Source organism: Oncorhynchus nerka, linkage group LG24, assembly GCF_034236695.1.
Source record: "Oncorhynchus nerka isolate Pitt River linkage group LG24, Oner_Uvic_2.0, whole genome shotgun sequence".
Taxonomy (NCBI): Eukaryota; Metazoa; Chordata; class Actinopteri; order Salmoniformes; family Salmonidae; genus Oncorhynchus; species Oncorhynchus nerka.
In genome coordinates, this window is record NC_088419.1 from 69,761,679 (window position 1) to 69,783,409 (window position 21,731).

General features: G+C 42.4%; 2 protein-coding genes across 6 annotated transcripts in view; both read left to right on the plus strand.

Annotated features, from left to right (window-relative positions):
• The window catches only part of LOC115108507 (cytoplasmic polyadenylation element-binding protein 2-like), a 29,432-nt gene extending 25,085 nt beyond the window's left edge, over window positions 1–4,347 (plus strand). For all 3 annotated transcript variants that reach the window (XM_029632911.2, XM_029632912.2, XM_029632913.2), the window contains one exon: window positions 250–4,347. In XM_029632911.2, the coding sequence (XP_029488771.1) occupies window positions 250–477 (228 nt within the window). In that variant the 3' untranslated portion in view covers window positions 478–4,347. The remainder of the gene's footprint in view (window positions 1–249) is intronic.
• A 1,424-nt stretch (window positions 4,348–5,771) lies between these two features.
• LOC115108509 (complement C1q tumor necrosis factor-related protein 7-like) lies at window positions 5,772–21,074 on the plus strand. 3 transcript variants are annotated; one of them, XM_029632915.2, is made up of 3 exons: window positions 5,772–6,049; window positions 16,034–16,273; window positions 19,334–21,074. In XM_029632915.2, the coding sequence occupies exons 2-3, from the start codon at window positions 16,042–16,044 to the stop codon at window positions 19,960–19,962; spliced, it is 861 nt and encodes a 286-aa protein (XP_029488775.1). In that variant the 5' UTR covers window positions 5,772–6,049; window positions 16,034–16,041; the 3' UTR covers window positions 19,963–21,074. The 3 variants fall into 3 exon arrangements, with proteins under 3 accessions (XP_029488775.1, XP_029488774.1, XP_064865180.1); XM_029632914.2 differs by lacking the exon at window positions 5,772–6,049 and adding an exon at window positions 15,376–15,621; XM_065009108.1 differs by lacking the exon at window positions 5,772–6,049 and adding an exon at window positions 15,522–15,626.
• The last annotated feature ends 657 nt before the right edge of the window (window positions 21,075–21,731 follow it).

A 21,731-nucleotide genomic window follows, 5' to 3' on the forward strand; every position in this document is an offset into this window, starting at 1 on the left:
CCATTTCCAGTCTCCTCTCCCTTTTCACCCTTCTCTCTCTCTCTCTCTCTCTTCCTCTCTCTCTCTCTCTCTCTCTTTCTCTCTCTCTCTCTCTCTCTCTCTCTCTCTCTCTCTCTCTTTTACAGTACATGCAATGTATCCATACCTATTGTTTTTAGGTATATTATGCACCCTTTTATACACTCTTGCTCTCTCAGTACCTGTGTTATCTCTATGTTATCTCTATGTTATCTCCCTGTACCCTTACAGGTGGAGGTAAAGCCCTATGTTCTGGACGACCAGCTGTGTGATGAGTGTCAGGGTGCACGTTGCGGTGGGAAGTTTGCCCCTTTCTTCTGCGCCAACGTGACCTGCCTGCAGTACTACTGTGAGTTCTGCTGGGCTAACATCCACTCCCGCGCCGGCCGAGAATTCCACAAGCCGCTGGTCAAAGAGGGGGCTGACCGCCCACGCCAAATCCACTTCCGCTGGAACTGAAGAGGAACGCGACCACACGTCACCATGGCGACACGGTCAGAAGGAACGGTCAAGGAAGAGAGACATCACCAGGCAGGAAAAAGTGCATCGCTCTGCCTCTTACCCTAAGCTATCAGTATAGAGTACATAACAGTATACAGTATATATATCTTTTGTAGCAGCCAAACACTACAAGCCTCAGTTTTTCACCAAAACCCCCCTCACATCTCAGGCTCTGACAACTTTTTTGTGGTACTTTAATGTTTTTTAAGAGGAGATTTAAAAAGAGATTGATTTTTTGTAGGTTTTTCAAATTATTTTTATATGTGAGATTTAACGTAGATATGAGAATGTTTTTGCATGGGAGCAGCCCATCTGTCTGTCTGTCTGTCTGCTGCTAGCCACCCCCTAGTGGGTGTAGCGTGCCCTTGTTTCTGGGAAAACCTTGATTCTATAATCTGAACGCCTGCCCCAGGTCATTTACCAAAGGTAACAAAACGATAGTAAGCATAAAAGTGATACATTTCTGCCACAAAACAAACTCTTATTTTTTATTGTTGATAATAATTTGTTATTTTTTTCCCATCAGGGAAGCCATTTACAAAAATTGAGGTTATTTTTGCTCTCATTTTGACCTGAAAAAATATTACCTCAAAATATGAATCTGGTTTTTATTAATTCTATTTAACCTTTTTAATCACAAGCTATATTAGAAGCTTTGCTGCTATATATAATATATGAATAGATGTATAGGTGGTATATATTAACGCCAGCTATAAACCAGAATCTTGAAAAATGAAATGCAGTCCGCACTCACACACTCATGGCCACCTTTGCCATGGAAGAATAGAATGTGAAAATTGAAGTGCATGTTTGTGTCTATACACCCTTTGCATGCAAGATAGACTTAACCAATACATGTAGGATAAAAAACAAACTACAGAAACTATATAACAGAAAACACTCAAATCCTACTTTGAATAGCAACAACAACAAAAACGTCAGAAGCCTAGGTGTAAGAAAATATATATATAAAAATGAAGACAAAGGAAAATACATGAAAACGACTTAACATTCAAAAATCTTGCATGCATTGATGTTGATCTGTTGTTTGAACCATTTACATACTTATTATACAAGAAAAGCGATATTGGTTCTAAACTAGTGGATGCCGCCATTTTGTGATGTGGTGGTTTGTATGGAGTAATGAACCCTGTTGAGAAGCTGAGTGGCGTTCAGTCAGTGGTTAGTGTCTGTGTCGTGTCTGTGCTGTCTGTGTGGATCTTGTTGGTGTGTGGAATGAGGTTTTAGTTTAGTAACAATGTAGGTAAACTAGAGGAGAATGAGAACATCACAACATTTTGCCTTCACCCTTCCTATCCTCCTCACCTTTGTATAGTTCCAGAGGTTACTCTAATGTAGCATAACCCTTTGCAGACCGAAAGCATACACAGAAGCCAGGCTGGATCTGATTTCTACAGGCATAAGACTGGGAGATGTGTGTTTATGCCATGTGTTAGGCTAGTTGGCCAATTTAAACCACTGTTCAGATGTTGAACAAGAGAAGGATCCGTAAGAAGAAGGATCCGTAAGAAAGCGTCTGTCCAACATCTGTTCCTGAGTTGTGTTATCAGGCTACTCAGTTTGATACACTGTTCTCCAAAACAACCAGGCTCCCATACATATTGTAGTTACAAGTTATTAGACTCCAGACCTGTAGAAAGTGATCCAGTTGTATGTCCTGCTAATGCAAGATGACAAAGACACACTCCCTCATATATTTTCAGTGATGGGGAAATAATTTTAATTTAAAAAATTGGATAACTGTGTTCTTTGTTTATCTAACTGTGACCCTGTCTCTCTGTGAGCAATGACCTGCTGGTGCCCTAGCCAGCTGTCTGGTACTGTACATGTCTGTATCTCTACAGTATAATATCCCTGTTATCCTTGTGTCATTGTGTTTCCTGGTGTGGAGTCAGTCCTTGGTATGCGGTTTAGACGTGGTTCAAGGGTCAAGTGTGTACTGTCACTACTACTACTTCATGGATATAAGATTGTTTATGTTAATTTATTCACCTATTAGATTGTTTATTTGTTCATGTCTTTAACTTGTGAGTTGGGACCCCCTCTCTGTCCCCTGCCTCTCTAATCACTTTTGATAATATATTATGCACTACCTTTTCTATATTTTCCCTCTGATTATTTGATTCTTGACTCGTTTTCACCCTACCAGTTAGTCAGCTGATTCAATGCAGACATGGTTTGGGCAACAACCTATTTTGCTCAATTTAATCACTCTTAAAAGATTCAGTTCTGCCGAACTTCTACCGATTTATAATTCTACCAGATGATTTTATTTTTTCATAATGACTTATTTAAGAAATTTTGTGAGGAGGCATTGGTCTTAGGTTTTTCTATGTGAATGAAGCAGTATTCTAATATGTTCTAATGTATTCGTAGGGGGTCCTGTTGTCTGTCAGTCTCTCCGTCAACTGAAAGAAGGAAGAAGTGCCACAGGGTACTGTGCTATGATGATTGGCTCTAGAGAAAATGGTGGCCAAAAAACGATGAGCAACCATTCAAAGCAAATGAAGGATCGTTATTAAGCCCCCACCCTGTTTGTTCTTTGTCCCGGTGGCCTCGGCTCTCGTGGTGTGGTTGGTGTTGTGCTCAGAACAGAACAGAGCTCTCTTGTACTTTGTCACCATTGACATGTAACACGACTCCTTGTGCTGTTTGTTGAGTAATGGGTCCTATTTTCTAAGTTGAACACTGTTACTTTGTATGTGTGTCTTTTTTTTTGTAAGAATCATATTTATTTCACTATTTTTGTAGACAAATAACTATTTGATTTTGATTGTATTTTTCTATTTCAATAGGTTATTATTATTAGTAGTAGTAGTAGTAGTATTACACACATTTTAGTGACCCTAATATTCTAATTATGTCTGGCTCTGTTGAAAGACAAAAATAAACAAAAGATTTGAACAAATAATTATGTAATTGATGTATCAATATATGACTGTTTTAATATATCAATATGGTTAATATACAAGTACACATTTACACCTTTTATTTGAAGGAAGGAAACATTGAGGGTTCTATTATATTCATGGAAGACACTTGAGATTCTCCCCCTGTTGCATCGAGGCCTGCGGTGCCTCTCCTCATGGATGCTCTGAAACTTGAATATAACACATTTTGAAAGGCTGATTAACCTCGAATATGTGTTGTGACGTGCAATACTGTTTCTAATGTTTGTATAAAAAGTAAAAATGACAGTGTAAACCTTTTTAATGCAGATTTATTTTTTTCATTGCATATTTTGCAGATTTCTGATCCACAGTGTCATTTTTTACTGTCAGAAAAGAAACCCCTTTTTTTCATTGCAACTATTTTTCAATCCAGATATCTTTGTACTGATGTAAATGATTGTAGTTATTTTGGATAGTGTTTTGCTACCAAAAGGAGAGAAGTTTTCATGCATATTTCTATTTAATTTTATTCCGTTTTTTATTTTATTTAATAGAAGCAGAATACTTGGAATAATTTTTCATATTATGTCATTGATATTATTTTGTATTTTTATGTGGAAATATATATAATTTTAAGATGCCAATTGCTAAGATATTATTTTAATTTGAATTATTTTTAAGCTAAATCTTTGTAATATTGTTAAAGTAACTCATTTCTAAATCGGAGTTTGTGTATGAATTCACAAAAGTGGTTTATGAGGTGTTCGGATTGTAATTATTACTCAATGGTTCTTTGATATGCAAAATTAATATCATGTCGATTTTAATTTTTGTTTTGTATTTAAATGGGGTGTTGATTACAATCTGTTTTCTTTCATTTCCTGAATAAATAAAGACCCATTCTGTTCAGACACAACATGCCTGCCTTTTTGTGTTTGTCAAAAGGCTTTGCCTATTGTTTAGGATGACATTGCTTTTGCGTAGGTATACTTTGACTTCACTCTACAGGGAGAAATGACCCTCTGCTTACTAGCCTAACTGTACAAGGAGTCCTCTAGTTGTATGTCTGAATAGGAGTGTAATGAGTGATATTAATCATTATATGCCTCCTCTGAGTCTATAGAACAGCGACTATTCTTGAGAAGTTCTTAAATGCATTTTAGACCCGGACAGAGGCTGGGCTCCCCTGTGACTAGTAGATATATGGCCAGGGTCATTGTGCAGTCAATATGGTAAACTGCTTAGCACAGCAAGCATCCTGGGAGAGTATGCGAGAGAGGCGAGGCAAGGGTAGATTCACAGTAAATGGGTTTGGAGATCAGTTTTGACAGGTGGCCAGATGTGACCATTACCAGGGTAAAGGTGGCCGTCATTTGCACACTCAGAACACCTGCCTGTGCTTCCACGGAGAGATTGTGTGTCACTAGCCAAACACCAGCCAGGAGCCCATCCTACAGCACCCCAATACCAAAGGCCCTATACCATACCATAGCCATCCTCCTCACAGTCCTAAAATCAAGGAAACACCAATATAAAGTGTATTAATAGGGTGTTGGGCCACCACAAGCCAGAACAGCTTCAATGCACCTTGGCATAGCTTCTACAAGTGTCTGGACCTCTATTGAAGGGATGCGACAACATTCTTCCATGGGAAATTACATCATTTGGTGTTTTGTTAACTGCTGTCTCCGGCGCCGCTCCAAAATGTCCAATAAATGTTTTATTGGGTTGTGATCTGGTGATTGAGATGGCCATGGCATATGGTTTACATAATTGTCATGTTCATCAAATCATTCAGTGACCACTCATGCCCTGTGGATGGGGCATTGTTAATCTATGGGGGCATAGTCATGGTAGCCAAAACAATGGCCTGCCCAGAATTTTATACATGACCCTAAGCATGATGGGATGTTAAATGCTTAATTAACAACACCTGTGTGGAAGGACGTGCTTCCAATATACTTTGCATTCCTCATTTACTCAAGTGTTCCTATGATTCTTTCACTTACCTGTAGTTTTCGTGCATATGCAGTATACCGCCATCTAGAGGCTAAATATTGCTATTGCTGCAACTTCTCAGTTGCAAAAAAAACATTTCTGAATGATCATGCTGTTACAAGAATCACACTGCAGAATGAAGTATAATGTCAGTAGTTGACTCTTTAATGTGGACTGGTGGAAAGGGTGTGTATTCAAGCCTGCACTCTGAACTTATGAAGTCAGTCCTTGAGTTGGTGATAGTTGTTTTGCTTTGTGGAAAGTTTATAACGAGACAGAGGAAGTGGATGAGGGAGAAAGAGGGAGGGGTGTGAGTGAAACAGAGAGGGGGAGGTTTGAATGACTCTAGGGAGGCTACTATTACAAATCAAGACTCTGAGAGGGAGCAGAGAGACAGAAGGAGCCCTACACAAATGTTTGAAGGAGCCCTACAAAGACGAAGGATAGGAGAGCGAGACAGAGAGGTTGAGAAGGAGACTATGTTATCCAAGGACATTCTACTCATCTCTCATCACCAAGGACACAGGACTGTGACCAGGAAGGAGATCTGAGGATTGACACAATTATACTGATTTGAAGTTGTTCAAGCAGTCAACAAGAGCAGCAGCTCTCAACCTGTGGTAAGAGCATTCAGCTGGCAAACATAACATCTGCATGTTTCTTAATACCATACATACAGTATGCCAGTGCTATGATCACTCACATTATAATCAAATAAAACTAATGTTCTTTACTTTGGGGTATAAGTTATTGGATGGGCCATACATTTTCAGAATAGATCAGAGACGCTGGCATGCTGTTTCACTCTCATCATCTCAAAATAACAACCTCAGCTGGTCATCACCTTTGTCTTAATTGAAGCAATAAGGCCTGAGGGGGTGTGGTATATGTCCAATATATCACGGCTAAGGGCTGTTTTTATGCACAATGCAACATGGAGAGCCTGGACATAGCCATTAGCCGTGGTATATTGGCCATATATCAAACCCCTGAGGTGCTTTATTGCTATTATAAAGTTTTACCAATGTAATTAGAGCAGTTAAAAGAAATGTTTTGTCATGCCCTTGGTATACGGTTTGATATTCCCCGTCTGTCAACCAGTCAACATTCAGGTCTCAAACCACCCAGGTAATAATGTTCATTTTAGCATGTGTACCAATTAAAATAATGGCACTATGCTTTTAAGAATGTGTGAGTTCTGTCCTTTCTTTCTGTGTGTGAGCGTGTGTATGCCTAGGTGAACATTTTGTGTGTGAGAAATGCATCTGAGAGTAGAGCAGGGTCAGTGCTTTAATAATGGGTAGGTCCCAGTCATGACATCATCTCTGCTGGGCAGAAATGGTGGGCGGGGATTCTCCCTCAGAGGGCCTTTCTCACACTGGCTCTATGCTGAGTTCATTACAGTACTACCCTCAAATTGAAAAACATGTTCCACTGAGAGCAGCTGCCTTTAGCGTAAATAGCCCTAATTAATAATGGGGGGCCAGGGGATATCTATTTCACAGTGCTGGCTGAGCTTGTTCACACCAGTATGTGAATTTGTGAGTGTATGTTCATTGGGTGGCCATTGGGTGGCCTTTGTGTGTGTGTGTGTGTGTGTGTGTGTGTGTGTGTGTGTGTGTGTGTGTGTGTGTGTGTGTGTGTGTGTGTGTGTGTGTGTGTGTGTGTGTGTGTGTGTGTGTGTGTGTTGGACTATAAATCATTTGCATGTGTGAGAATAAAGCATTTACACAAATGATTTATATTATGTTCCGTGGGTTGTGATTCCCCTGATCATGATCTTCAAGTTTTCCATCTTCAGGACAGTGTTCATTCTGTATCTCTAACATCTCACAACAAACGTTGCAGAATTTAAAAAAACTCATGGCCATGGAAACCCAATGTTAGTTCCACTATTCCTAAACACACGCTATTGTCAGATACAAAGACGTGGAACAGATGTAGAAACATACAGACACACAGAGCTAACATGCTCACGTCCAATTGCCCAGACATACTGTATACACACAACAACAAAGAGCAAAATTACAGGCATTGATATACTCAGATCTCACAAATATCCATGACTGTACCTGTTTGAATCCATGGTTCAGGTTTTTGTTACATTACTGTATACTCTGAATGTACAAAACATTAAGAACCCCTGCTCTTTCCATGACATAGACTGACCAGGTGAATCCAGGTGAAAGCTATGATCCCTCATTGATGTCACTTGCTAAATCCACTTCAATGAGTGTGGATGAAGGAGACAGCTTAAGGAATTGACACATGGATTGTGTATGTGTGCCATTCAGAGGACGAATGGGAAAATCAATATTAGGAAAGTGTTCATAATGTTTGGTACACTCAGTTATTAACTACATTATACATGCTGAAGCTGAAGATAAACTCCCAGGCATTTTTCCTGTATCAAGTTGAAGCTGGGTTTACCAAGTCATTCAGTGCATGCTGTTCAAGCCACTGAGCTATAAATTATCAATCCGGCTAGCCAGCTAAACAGACGTCTCTGCAACACATCTGTTTGAAGTCACGTACACAAGAATGCTCAACCAATCACACGACACAACACTGGACTGGCCAAGGGCTGGCATTTGTTAGTTCGTCCATCATTCCAGTGACATTGACCATCCAGCCAACTTGACACAACTGTGGAAAGCATTAGAGTCAACATGGGCCAGCAACTCTGTGGAACGCTTTCGACACCTGGTAGAGTCCATGTCCCGATGAGTTAAGGCTGTTCTGAGGGCAAAGGGGGGGCATTCAATACCAGGAAGGTGTTCCTAATGTTTGGTACACTAAGTGTATATTAAGCTGAAGATAAACTCACAAGCATTTTCCCACAGCATTTTTCCACAGCTGCCAACCATTACCGCCATACATGCATATAGTTTACAGTATAATTGAGATAGAGAATGAAATATAATTACTGTTGTGAAGCATATCTAACAACACTTGTGAAATCAATTATGTTTCCATGTGGTGTGTAACAAAGTGTCTAACTTCATCTGTATGATTTAAGCCTTATGACCTATCATGTTTTGCCAAATGGTATCCAGCTACAGTTTGGTATCTAGCTACAGTATGGTATCCAGCTACACTATGGTATCTAGCTACAGTATGGCATCCTACGACAGTATGGTATCTACAGTGGGGCAAAAAATTATTTAGTCAGCCACCAATTGTGCAAGTTCTCCCACTTAAAAATATGAGAGAGGCCTGTACACTTCAACTATGACAGACAAAATGAGAAGGAAAAAAAATCCAGAAAATCACATTGTAGGATTTTTTATGAATTTATTTGCAAATTATGGTGGAAAATAAGTATTTGGTCAATAACAAAAGTTTATCTCAATAATTTGTTATATACTCTTTGTTGGCAATGACAGAGGTCAAACGTTTTCTGTAAGTCTTCACAAGGTTTTCACACAATGTTGCTGGTATTTTGGCCCATTCCTCCATGCAGATATCCTCTAGAGCAGTGATGTTTTGGGGCTGTTGCTGGGCAACATGGACTTTCAACTCCCTCCAAAGATTTTCTATGGGGTTGAGATCTGGAGACTGGCTAGGCCACTCCAGGACCTTGAAATGCTTCTTACGAAGCCACTCCTTCGTTGTCCGGGAGGTGTGTTTGGGATTATTGTCATGCTGAAAGACCCAGCCACGTTTCATCTTCAATGCCCTTGCTGATGGAAGGAGGTTTTCACTCAAAATCTCACGATACATGGCCCCATTCATTCTTTCCTTTACACGGTCCCTTTGCAGAAAAACAGCCCCAATGCATGATGTTTCCACCCCCATGCTTCACAGTAGGTATGGTGTTCTTTGGATGCAACTCAGCATTCTTTGTCCTCCAAACACGACAAGTTGAGTTTTTACCAAAAAGTTATATTTTGGTTTCATCTGACCATATGACATTCTCCCAATCTTCTTCTGGATCATCCAAATGCTCTCTAGCCAACTTCAGACGGGCCTGGACATACACTGGCTTAAGCAGGGGGACACGTCTGGCACTGCAGGATTTGAGTCCCTGGCGGCGTAGTGTGTTACTGATGGTAGGCTTTGTTACTTTGGTCCCAGCTCTCTGCAGGTCATTCACTAGGTCCCCCCGTGTGGTTCTGGGATTTTTGCTCACCGTTCTTGTGATCATTTTGACCCCACGGGGTGAGATCTTGCATGGAGCCCCAGATCGGGGGAGATTATCAGTGGTCTTGTATGTCTTCCTAATAATTGCTCCCACAGTTGATTTCTTCAAACCAAGCTGCTTACCTATTGCAGATTCAGTCTTCCCATCCTGGTGCAGGTCTACAATTTTGTTTCTGGTGTCCTTTGACAGCTCTTTGGTCTTGGCCATAGTGGAGTTTGAAGTGTGACTGTTTGAAGTTGTGGACAGGTGTCTTTTATACTGATAACAAGTTCAAACAGGTGCCATTAATACAGGTAACGAGTGGAGGACAGAGGAGCCTCTTAAAGAAGAAGTTACTGGTCTGTGAGAGCCAGAAATCTTGCTTGTTTGTAGGTGACCAAATACTTATTTTCCATCATAATTTGCAAATAAATTCATTAAAAATCCTACAATGTGATTTTCTGGATTTCTTTTTCTCATTTTGTCTGTCATAGTTGAAGTGTATCTATGATGACAATTACAGGCCTCTCTCATCTTTTTAAGTGGGAGAACTTGCACAATTGGTGGCTGACTAAATACTTTTTTGCCCCACTGTAGCTACAGTATGGTATCCAGCTACAGTATGGTATCTAGCTACATTATGGTATTCAACTACAGTTTGGTATCTAGCTACAGTATGGTATCCAGCTACACTATGGTATCTAGCTACAGTATGGTATCCAGCTACAGTTTGGTATCCAGCTACACTATGGTATCTAGCTACAGTATGGTATCCTACTACAGTATGGTATCCAGCTACAGTATGGTATCTAGCTACAGTATGGTATCTAGCTACAGTATGGTAGTCAAATGTTATTTGTCACATACACATGGTTAGCAGATGTTAATGCGAGTGTAGCGAAATGCTTGTGCTTCTAGTTCCGACAATGCAGTGATAACCAACAAGTAATCTAACTAACAATTCCAAAACTCCTCTCTTATACACAGTGTAAGGGGATAAAGAATATGTACATAAGGATATATGAATGAGTGATGGTACAGAGCAGCATACAGTAGATGGTATCGAGTACAGTATATACATATGAGATGAGTATGTAGACAAAGTAAACAAAGTGGCATAGTTAAAGTGGCTAGTGATACATGTATTACATAAGGATGCAGTCGATGATGTAGAGTACAGTATATACGTATGCATATGAGATGAATAATGTAGGGTAAGTAACATTATATAAGGTAGCATTGTTTAAAGTGGCTAGTGATATATTTACATCATTTCCCATCAATTCCCATTATTAAAGTGGCTGGAGTTGGGTCAGTGTCAATGACAGTGTGTTGGCAACAGCCACTCAATGTTAGTGGTGGCTGTTTAACAGTCTGATGGCCTTGAGATAGAAGCTGTTTTTCAGTCTCTCGGTCCCAGCTTTGATGCACCTGTACTGACCTCGCCTTCTGGATGATAGCGGGGTGAACAGGCAGTGGTTCGGGTGGTTGATGTCCTTGATGATCTTTATGGCCTTCCTGTAACATCGGGTGGTGTAGGTGTCCTGGAGGGCAGGTAGTTTGCCCCCGGTGATGCGTTGTGCAGACCTCACTTCCCTCTGGAGAGCCTTACGGTTGAGGGCGGAGCAGTTGCCGTACCAGGCGGTGATACAGCCCGCCAGGATGCTCTCGATTGTGCATCTGTAGAAGTTTGTGAGTGCTTTTGGTGACAAGCCGAATTTCTTCAGCCTCCTGAGGTTGAAGAGGCGCTGCTGCGCCTTCTTCACGGCGCTGTCAGTGTGAGTGGACCAATTCAGTTTGTCTGTGATGTGTATGCCGAGGAACTTAAAACTTGCTACCCTCTCCACTACTGTTCCATCGATGTGGATAGGGGGGTGTTCCCTCTGCTGTTTCCTGAAGTCCACAATCATCTCCTTAGTTTTGTTGACGTTGAGTGTGAGGTTATTTTCCTGACACCACACTCCGAGGGCCCTCACTTCCTCCCTGTAGGCCGTCTCGTCGTTGTTGGTAATCAAGCCTACCACTGTTGTGTCGTCCGCAAACTTGATGATTGAGTTGGAGGCGTGCGTGGCCATGCAGTCGTGGGTGAACAGGGAGTACAGGAGAGGGCTCAGAACGCACCCTTGTGGGGCCCCGTGTTGAGGATCAGCGGGAGGAGATGTTGTTGCCTACCCTCACCACCTGGGGGCGGCCCGTCAGGAAGTCCAGTACCCAGTTGCACAGGGCGGGGTCGAGACCCAGGGTCTCGAGCTTGATGACGAGCTTGGAGGGTACTATGGTGTTGAATGCCGAGCTGTAGTCGATGAACAGCATTCTCACATAGGTATTCCTCTTGTCCAGGTGGGTTAGGGCAGTGTGCAGTGTGGTTGAGATTGCATCGTCTGTGGACCTATTTGGGCGGTAAGCAAATTGGAGTGGGTCTAGGGTGTCAGGTAGGGTGGAGGTGATATGGTCCTTGACTAGTCTCTCAAAGCACTTCATGATGACGGAAGTGAGTGCTACGGGCGGTAGTCGTTTAGCTCAGTTACCTTAGCTTTCTTGGGAACAGGAACAATGGTGGCCCTCTTGAAGCATGTGGGAACAGCAGACTGGTATAGGGATTGATTGAATATGTCCGTAAACACACCGGCCAGCTGGTCTGCGCATGCTCTGAGGGCGCGGCTGGGGATGCCGTCTGGGCCTGCAGCCTTGCGAGGGTTAACACGTTTAAATGTCTTACTCACCTCGGCTGCAGTGAAGGAGAGGCCGCATGTTTTCGTTGCAGGCCGTGTCAGTGGCACTGTATTGTCCTCAAAGCGGGCAAAAAAGTTATTTAGTCTGCCTGGGAGCAAGACATCCTGGTCCGTGACTGGGCTGGGTTTCTTCTTGTAGTCCGTGATTGACTGTAGACCCTGCCACATGCCTCTTGTGTCTGAGCCGTTGAATTGAGATTCTACTTTGTCTCTGTACTGACGCTTAGCTTGTTTAATAGCCTTGCGGAGGGAATAGCTGCACTGTTTGTATTCGGTCATGTTGCCAGACACCTTGCCCTGATTAAAAGCAGTGGTTCGCGCTTTCAGTTTCACGCGAATGCTGCCATCAATCCACGGTTTCTGGTTAGGGAATGTTTTTATCGTTGCTATGGGAACGACATCTTCAACGCACGTTCTAATGAACTCGCACACCGAATCAGCGTATTCGTCAATATTTTTATCTTATATTTATTTTTTTATTTTTATCAGAGAAGAGACTGCTCTTCTCTGTATCACGGAGGCCCTCCGCACTGCTAAAGCTAACTCTCTCTCCTCTGCTCTCATCCTTCTAGACCTATCGGCTGCCTTCGATACTGTGAACCATCAGATCCTCCTCTCCACCCTCTCCGAGTTGGGCATCTCCGGCGCGGCCCACGCTTGGATTGCGTCCTACCTGACAGGTCGCTCCTACCAGGTGGCGTGGCGAGAATCTGTCTCCTCACCACGCGCTCTCACCACTGGCGTCCCCCAGGGCTCTGTTCTAGGCCCTCTCCTATTCTCGCTATACACCAAGTCACTTGGCTCTGTCATAACCTCACATGGTCTCTCCTATCATTGCTATGCAGACGACACACAATTAATCTTCTCCTTTCCCCCTTCTGATGACCAGGTGGCGAATCGCATCTCTGCATGTCTGGCAGACATATCAGTGTGGATGACGGATCACCACCTCAAGCTGAACCTCGGCAAGACGGAGCTGCTCTTCCTCCCGGGGAAGGACTGCCCATTCCATGATCTCGCCATCACGGTTGACAACTCCATTGTGTCCTCCTCCCAGAGCGCTAAGAACCTTGGCGTGATCCTGGACAACACCCTGTCGTTCTCAACTAACATCAAGGCGGTGGCCCGTTCTTGTAGGTTCATGCTCTACAACATCCGCAGAGTACGACCCTGCCTCACACAGGAAGCAGCGCAGGTCCTAATCCAGGCACTTGTCATCTCCCGTCTGGATTACTGCAACTCGCTGTTGGCTGGGCTCCCTGCCTGTGCCATTAAACCCCTACAACTCATCCAGAACGCCGCAGCCCGTCTGGTGTTCAACCTTCCCAAGTTCTCTCACGTCACCCCGCTCCTCCGCTCTCTCCACTGGCTTCCAGTTGAAGCTCGCATCCGCTACAAGACCATGGTGCTTGCCTACGGAGCTGTGAGGGGAACGGCACCTCAGTACCTCCAGGCTCTGATCAGGCCCTACACCCAAACAAGGGCACTGCGTTCATCCACCTCTGGCCTGCTCGCCTCCCTACCACTGAGGAAGTACAGTTCCCGCGCAGCCCAGTCAAAACTGTTCGCTGCTCTGGCCCCCCAATGGTGGAACAAACTCCCTCACGACGCCAGGACAGCGGAGTCAATCACCACCTTCCGGAGACACCTGAAGCCCCACCTCTTTCAGGAATACCTAGGATAGGATAAAGTAATCCTTCTCACCCCCCCTTAAAAGATTTAGATGCACTATTGTAAAGTGGCAGTTCCACTGGATGTCTTAAGGTGAACGCACCAATTTGTAAGTCGCTCTGGATAAGAGCGTCTGCTAAATGACTTAAATGTAAATGTAAATGTAATCTGACGCAATACGAAACATGTCCCAGTCCACGTGATGGAAGCAGTCTTGGAGTGTGGAGTCAGCTTGGTCTGACCAGCGTTGGACAGACCTCAGCGTGGGAGCCTCTTGTTTCAGTTTCTGCCTGTAGGCAGGGATCAACAAAATGGAGTCGTGGTCAGTTTTTCCGAAAGGGGGGCGGGGCAGGGCCTTATATGCGTCGCGGAAGTTAGAGTAACAGTGATCCAAGGTTTTACCACCCCTGGTTGCGCAATCGATATGCTGATAAAATTTAGGGAGTCTTGTTTTCAGATTAGCTTTGTAAAAATCCCCAGCTACAATGAATGCAGCCTCCGGATAAATGGTTTCCAGTTTGCAAAGAGTTAAATAAAGTTCATTCAGAGCCATCGACGTGTCTGCTTGGGGGGGGATATATACGGCTGTGATTATAATCGAAGAGAATTCTCTTGGAAGATAATGCGGTCTACATTTGATTGTGAGGAATTCTAAATCAGGTGAACAGAAGGATTTGAGTTCTAGCTGGTATCTAGCTACAGTATGGTATCCAGCTACACTATGGAATCTAGCTACAGTATGGTATCCTACTACACTATGGTATCCAGCTATAGTATGGTATCTAGCTACAGTATGGTATCTAGCTACAGTATGGTATCCAGCTACAGTTTGGTATCTAGCTACAGTATGGTATCCAGCTACACTCTGGTATCTAGCTACAGTATGGTATCCTACTACAATATGGTATCCAGCTACAGTATGGTATCTAGCTACAGTATGGTATCTAGATACAGTATGGTATCCAGCTACAGTATGGTATCCAGCTACAGTATAGTATCTAGCTACAGTATGGTATCCAGCTACAGTATGGTATCTAACTACAGTATGGTATCCAGCTACAGTATGGTATCAAGCTACAGTATGGTATCTAGCTACCGTATGGTATCCAGCTACAGTATAGTATCTAGCTACAGTATGGTATCTAGCTACAGTATTGGTTCCAGGGAAGAAAGGTTTCCATGATGTGGTCTCTTATATCCCATCCATACAGTCACTTGATGACCCCTGGTTTGCTGCCCAGTCCGTACAGAACCAAAGTTACCTTTCTTTCGCTCTCTTTCTAAACCATAATTTATCTCATTGCTAAGTGCAATCATCAACTCTTTCAATAACATGATTGTTATTGTGTTCGGTCAATGTTTCTTAGGTCCAAGAGCAGATAACATGGCTGTGTTTCTGTGCGTGTCTGTGTCCAGAGGGTTATTTCAGCCTTGGGTTGCTCTGACATAGTTGTTCTGGCTGTTGTGTCATAACTAAGGAATGCATTGACAAAATGGAATTGGCTTGGAAGCGAGGCAAAGGCTTCTCTCACTGCTGCAGCCGCTAACACATTAATGCGACTGGGGGGGCTGACAACAGAGAGGAAGAGAAAAAGAGAGTCCAAAACGCAGCGTTATCCATTAGGACCCACATCTGGCGCTGTGGCTGTAGTTTGGCAGGAGAGAGGTGCGGTGCGTGATTCTTGATTCTTTCATATGTTATTTTACAGGGGAATATGCTGTGTTTTATAGTGCTGTGTCTAATGCTTATTATTTTAGCAGGTTCCTGTGTTTAGTCCCTCCGACCTTATCTCAGTCTGTCTGTTGGCTAGCTGGCATTAGAACATGCTCTTCTCCCGCCAGGACACTGCTGTGTTTTCATTTCTGGTCATCTCTAATAACTGGAATCTAAACTGGGCTGTTTCTCAACTTAGAAGAAAGTTTCCAGATTTGTTAGATTAATATGCACTCAGATCATGCACACTCTGCCATTATAAGAGAATGTCACCCGTTTGTGAATGTGGTCATTGAGGTTGTGTTTCAAGTACTATACAGTAGGTCTGATGAAGTGGCGGTCGTTTTCTTTTCTCTCTCTACAGAGCTGAGGATGTGGCGGTTGGTAGGCGTGGCCTTTTTGTGCCAGTGTGTGATTGGTCAGCTGCTGGAGGCCAAGGTGAGAGGAACTCCACCTCGTCTGATCTGCAGTGTTCCGGGGTTGCCAGGAACACCAGGTAAACCTGGCCCCAACGGGCCTCCAGGGGCCAACGGGAGCGTAGGAATCCCAGGAAGAGATGGCAGAGATGGCAGGAGAGGAGAGAAAGGAGAGAAGGGTGGAGCAGGTACAGTACTGACCTCATCTAACTCCATAAAACATACCCACAATCAGAGGCGGCATGCCCATAAGTAGCACAGGGGCACAATAATCATTGTAAAAATAAATAATCAAGTTAGAGTAGCTAGCTTGTAGAACTACTGTATCTTAGCTGGCTTGCCTGCTGGCAAGGTTAATAGACGTTAGAAAAGCAAGCAATTACTAAATGTACTGGATATTGCAGAGAAGCATATTTAGTTTTTAGTTTTTTTAAGTGCCACCCGTCAGGAAGATACAGACAGCTCAAGAGATCTGATTAGATATGAAGAAAAATAAACATATTTTTTAATATAGAATTAAGCATAATGATTATGGCTCTAGATTGCAGGAAAAAGCTGTTTCAGGTGAAAAATGCTAAATTCTCCAATTTACAGACAGGAGACGTAGCCCCCCTCCAGATCACCTCCCCAGCCATCCTCACGTACTTTGTGGCCCCTCAGATTTTTGGGGTATTTGCACACAGTTCAAATATGGACTCCGACTGTATATTTACTTATTGTCTACTTTACCTCCATGAACACGCCATTACCTTTTGGCAGTAAGTAAATATATAAACATTATAACGATTGCATCGAAAGACAAGTTTACACCACCAAAAATACATTTCAGTCCTTTTTAATTATCCTAACCCAAGCATTTCACAATCTGAATCTGCCCTGCAGATGGGTTTGCTCTCAGGACATTAAAGAGGCTTCAGTGATTGATGTAGAAGACAAATGGGACCCTCCAGTGATCTCTGAAATTGGGTTTATTAATCATGGTCAAACTACATCAGCTACACAGCCATATTTCACCAGGGAGACCATGAGCCAGACAAAACATGTATGTGATGTTTGGTTTAAATCAAAACTACTTCTACCAGGTGTTTTTCTAAGACCAAGGTTTCCATGTTTCTGAGCTTCCCACGCAGTTCCCTTTATTTGGGGTGTGTTCATATTTTTCCCAATGGTTGGATGCCTGGTTCTCCTGCCTTTGGAGTGATCCATTAGATAATATTTTATATGGGTCAAGGAAGCTGGAATATTTGGAAGAACAAAGTTAAATCACCGCCTCTGTTTTTTTTTTTTTTTTGTCAGTGTCTGTTAGTGTCTGTTAGTGTCATCCAAGTGCAACACGGCTTTAAGATACACCTTGTTTTAGATCCAATATGTACTATGTCAATGAGCTGTAAATGTCAGGCTCACAGTACCTGCATTCTGCATGATGTTCTTTTACAGACATACACATTTAAGAGGAACCTAGGCATGCAAATACCACACGGACTCTTTCTCTCACACACATCAGAATAGCACACATTTTTTCACACATTCAGTACATGCATACACATGCATCCTGTCCATTCTTTCCTAGCTCCAATACAATTATTGTGTGATGGTTTGGTTTGATACAATCCCAGATTTGACGACACTGTACAACAGTCAGTGCAGTAGTCAAACATAGATTGTGGCTGGACTCCAAGGGCGACATAATAACCGAGGATGGCTGTGAGGGACTGAGCAGTGGTGGAAAACTACCCAATTTTCATACTTGAGTAAAAGTATAGATACCTTAATAGAAAGTTACTTAAGTAAAAGTGAAAGTCACCCAGTAAAATACTACTTGAGTAAAAGTCTAAAAGTATTTGGTTCTAAATATACTTAAGCATCAAAAGTAAAAGTCTAAATCATTTCAAATTCCTAATATAAAGCAAAATAGACGCCACCATTTTTTTTGTGTGTTTAGTGAGTCTGCCAGATCAGAGGCAGTAGGGATGACCACGTGTTCTCTTGATAAGTGTGTTTAGTGAGTCTGCCAGATCAGAGGCAGTAGGAATGACCACGTGTTCTCTTGATAAGTGTGTTTAGTGAGTCTGCCAGATCAGAGGCAGTAGGGATGACCACGTGTTCTCTTGATAAGTGTGTTTAGTGAGTCTGCCAGATCAGAGGCAGTAGGGATGACCACGTGTTCTCTTGATAAGTGTGTTTAGTGAGTCCTCCAGATCAGAGGCAGTAGGGATGACCACGTGTTCTCTTGATAAGTGTGTTTAGTGAGTCTGCCAGATCAGAGGCAGTAGGAATTACCACGTGTTCTCTTGATAAGTGTGTTTAGTGAGTCTGCCAGATCAGAGGCAGTAGGAATGACCACGTGTTCTCTTGATAAGTGTGTTTAGTGAGTCTGCCAGATCAGAGGCAGAAGGAATTACCACGTGTTCTCTTGATAAGTGTGTTTAGTGAGTCTGCCAGATCAGAGGCAGTAGGGATGACCACGTGTTCTCTTGATAAGTGTGTTTAGTGAGTCTGTCAGATCAGAGGCAGTAGGGATGACCACGTGTTCTCTTGATAAGTGTGTTTAGTGAGTCTGCCAGATCAGAGGCAGTAGGAATTACCATGTGTTCTCTTGATAAGTGTGTTTAGTGAGTCTGCCAGATCAGAGGCAGTAGGGATGACCACGTGTTCTCTTGATAAGTGTGTTTAGTGAGTCTGCCAGATCAGAGGCAGTAGGAATTACCATGTGTTCTCTTGATAAGTGTGTTTAGTGAGTCCTCCAGATCAGAGGCAGTAGGAATGACCACGTGTTCTCTTGATAAGTGTGTTTAGTGAGTCTGCCAGATCAGAGGCAGTAGGGATGACCATGTGTTCTCTTGATAAGTGTGTGAATTTGACATTTTTTCTGTTCTGCTAAGCACTCAACATGTAACAAGTACTTTTGAGTGTCAGGGAAATGTATGGAGTAAAAATTACATTATTTTCTTTAGGAATGTAGTGAAGTAAAAGTTGTCCAAATATAAGTAGTAAAGTAATGTAACCCCACAAAAAAACTTAAGTAGTTCTTTAAAGAAAGTTTACTTAAGTACTTTACACCACTGGCACTGAGCCTATTCACTAATCCTTAAATAGTAGGGTTTTACATGCACAGGGAATCAGCTTACTCATATTACAAATAATCCAACAATACTGGTCAAATGTGATAATAACTGTTCAAGTATGTGTCAATGGCAATACACAGCTGGAGTTACAGTCAGTCAGAACACCAACTGTCTCCATTTCAGGGGTAAAGGGGAAAGTCGGCCCAACGGGTAAACTTGGCCAGCGGGGTGACCGGGGTCCTGGTGGGAAGAGGGGTCCTGGTGGAGAGAGCGGGGATGGGGGCCTACCTGGTCCTCCAGGGCCCCTTGGGAAGAAAGGGGACAAGGGCCAGCGAGGGCCAAGGGGGGTGGCAGGAGTCTGCCGGTGTGGCAGCCTGGTGCCTAAAGCAGCCTTCTCTGTGGGAATCACCAGCAGTTACCCTGCTGAGAAGGAACCTATCAAGTTCAACAAGGTCCTCCTCAATGAGGGGGGCCACTACAACCCAGAGACGGGTAAGTTCATCTGCGCCTACCCAGGCATCTACTACTTCTCCTATGACATCACACTGGCCAACAAGCATCTGGCCATCGGGCTGGTGCAGAACGGACAGTACCGCATCAAGACATTTGACGCAAACACAGGAAACCATGACGTGGCCTCTGGGTCCTTAGTAATGTTCCTGAACCCAGAAGACGAGGTGTGGCTGGAGATCTTCTTCAAGGACCAGAATGGCCTGTTTGCAGATGCAGGGTGGTCTGACAGCCTGTTCTCTGGATTCCTGATCTATGCAGACACCAACTACCTGGACTCACTAGCAGAGGACTACGCATAGTTTCTTATTACATTCAATAAAGAACTGAGAGGACTGAGTTTATAGCCTCCCCTTGATGCATTTAGAGTATCTATTTCATAATGTTTTATTTATATTCTATATAAATACAGTGAGCTCCAAAAGTATTGGGACAGCGACATTTTTGTTGTTGTTGTTGTTGTTTTGGCTCTGTATTCCAGCACATTGGATTTGAAATGATACATGAGGTTAGTTGCAGACTGTCAACTTTCATTTTCATCCATACCGGATTAACCGTTTACAAATTACAGCACTTTTTGTACACATTCTGGCGGACCAAAAGTATTGGGACAAATTCACTTATATGTGTATTAAAGTAGTACAAAGGTATGTATTTGGTCCCTATTCATAGCACACAATGATTACATCAAGCTTCTGACTCTACACATTTGTTGGATGCTTTTGCTGTTTGTTTGGGTTGTGTTCCAGATTATTATGTGGCCAATAGAAAATAATGGTAAATAATGTATTGTGTCATTTTGGAGTCACTTTTATTGTAAATAAGAAATATAGTATGTTTCTAAACACTTCTACATTAAAGTGGATGTTACCATGATTACGGATAATCCTGAATGAATCGTGTGTAATGATGAGTGAGAAAGTTACAAAGGCATACATTTTTAAAAAATGCTAACCTCCCCATTATTGTAAAGGTTGTCTTGGGGGTATGATATTTGTGAGTCTGTAACTTTCTCTCTTATCATTATTCACAATTCATTCCGGATGTGTGTGTATGACCTTGTGTATTTTGGGGGTAAAGTCATGTAGGAAATCATTTTTGTTTGGTGAAAGTAAACAATGTTTTTTGGGAGAAAAATATCTAAGTATCTAAGTGATAATAAGCTATGATTTATATATTTCATGAATACATGTTATGATATTTACTTCAGTCATTAATGAGTCTTCCCTGTACCTTATTTTTTTAAAGTATTGAATAGTATTAGTTGAATACTATTAGAGTTTAAGGCACAAGTACTGTACTGTCTTTGAGTGTGGTGATATGATATAGATGCTCAATCCCAAAAGTGTAATGCAACACAGATGTTAAACACATTACTGAACACTGGCTGTAATAAACCATTTCATCCCTATCAGCACAATCATTACACTTGACTATCTTCATAATATCCCACATAACACTATAAGTATGGCAGATAGTCTGACTCTGCAGACAAGTAATCAAGTCATCTACTGTATCTCTACTATCCAGAGATTACCATTGTGGTCTGGTCCAGCTGAATGAAAGTGGTGTGTCTTGGACTCTTCCCTGTGTGTTTTTGGCATGATCACTGGAATTTGAGAAGCTATTTGTGTTCTTGTTATGTTTACCATCGGAAAATAGGTTTTTTCTCATTTAATAAAAATTCTGCAGGTGAGTATGGGAGTATGGAGAGGTTGGGAGCCCATAAACACGGAAACAAATCTGTACCGACATGAGGGGTGTGTGTGTGTGTTGTTTCTAACTCAGCTGTAGCATGTAGAGCCTTTGGGGAAATACAATTCTAGAACACATATATGAGAGAGAAGAGTGGGAGAGTGTTGCATGTGTGCTTCTGGAGAGTGTTACTAAACTATACAGTGTTCATCCCTTTTTGGATCTAAACTGATGGGAAGATACAATGTTGCCAAATAGTCTTGCCAGAATTTAGTTAATAACGCCACAAGACAAAAATATGTTCGATTTTATTACTGATCTGGTATTTGATTATTGGATTTAAAGGAATATTTTCTATGACAAATGTAATTACTGT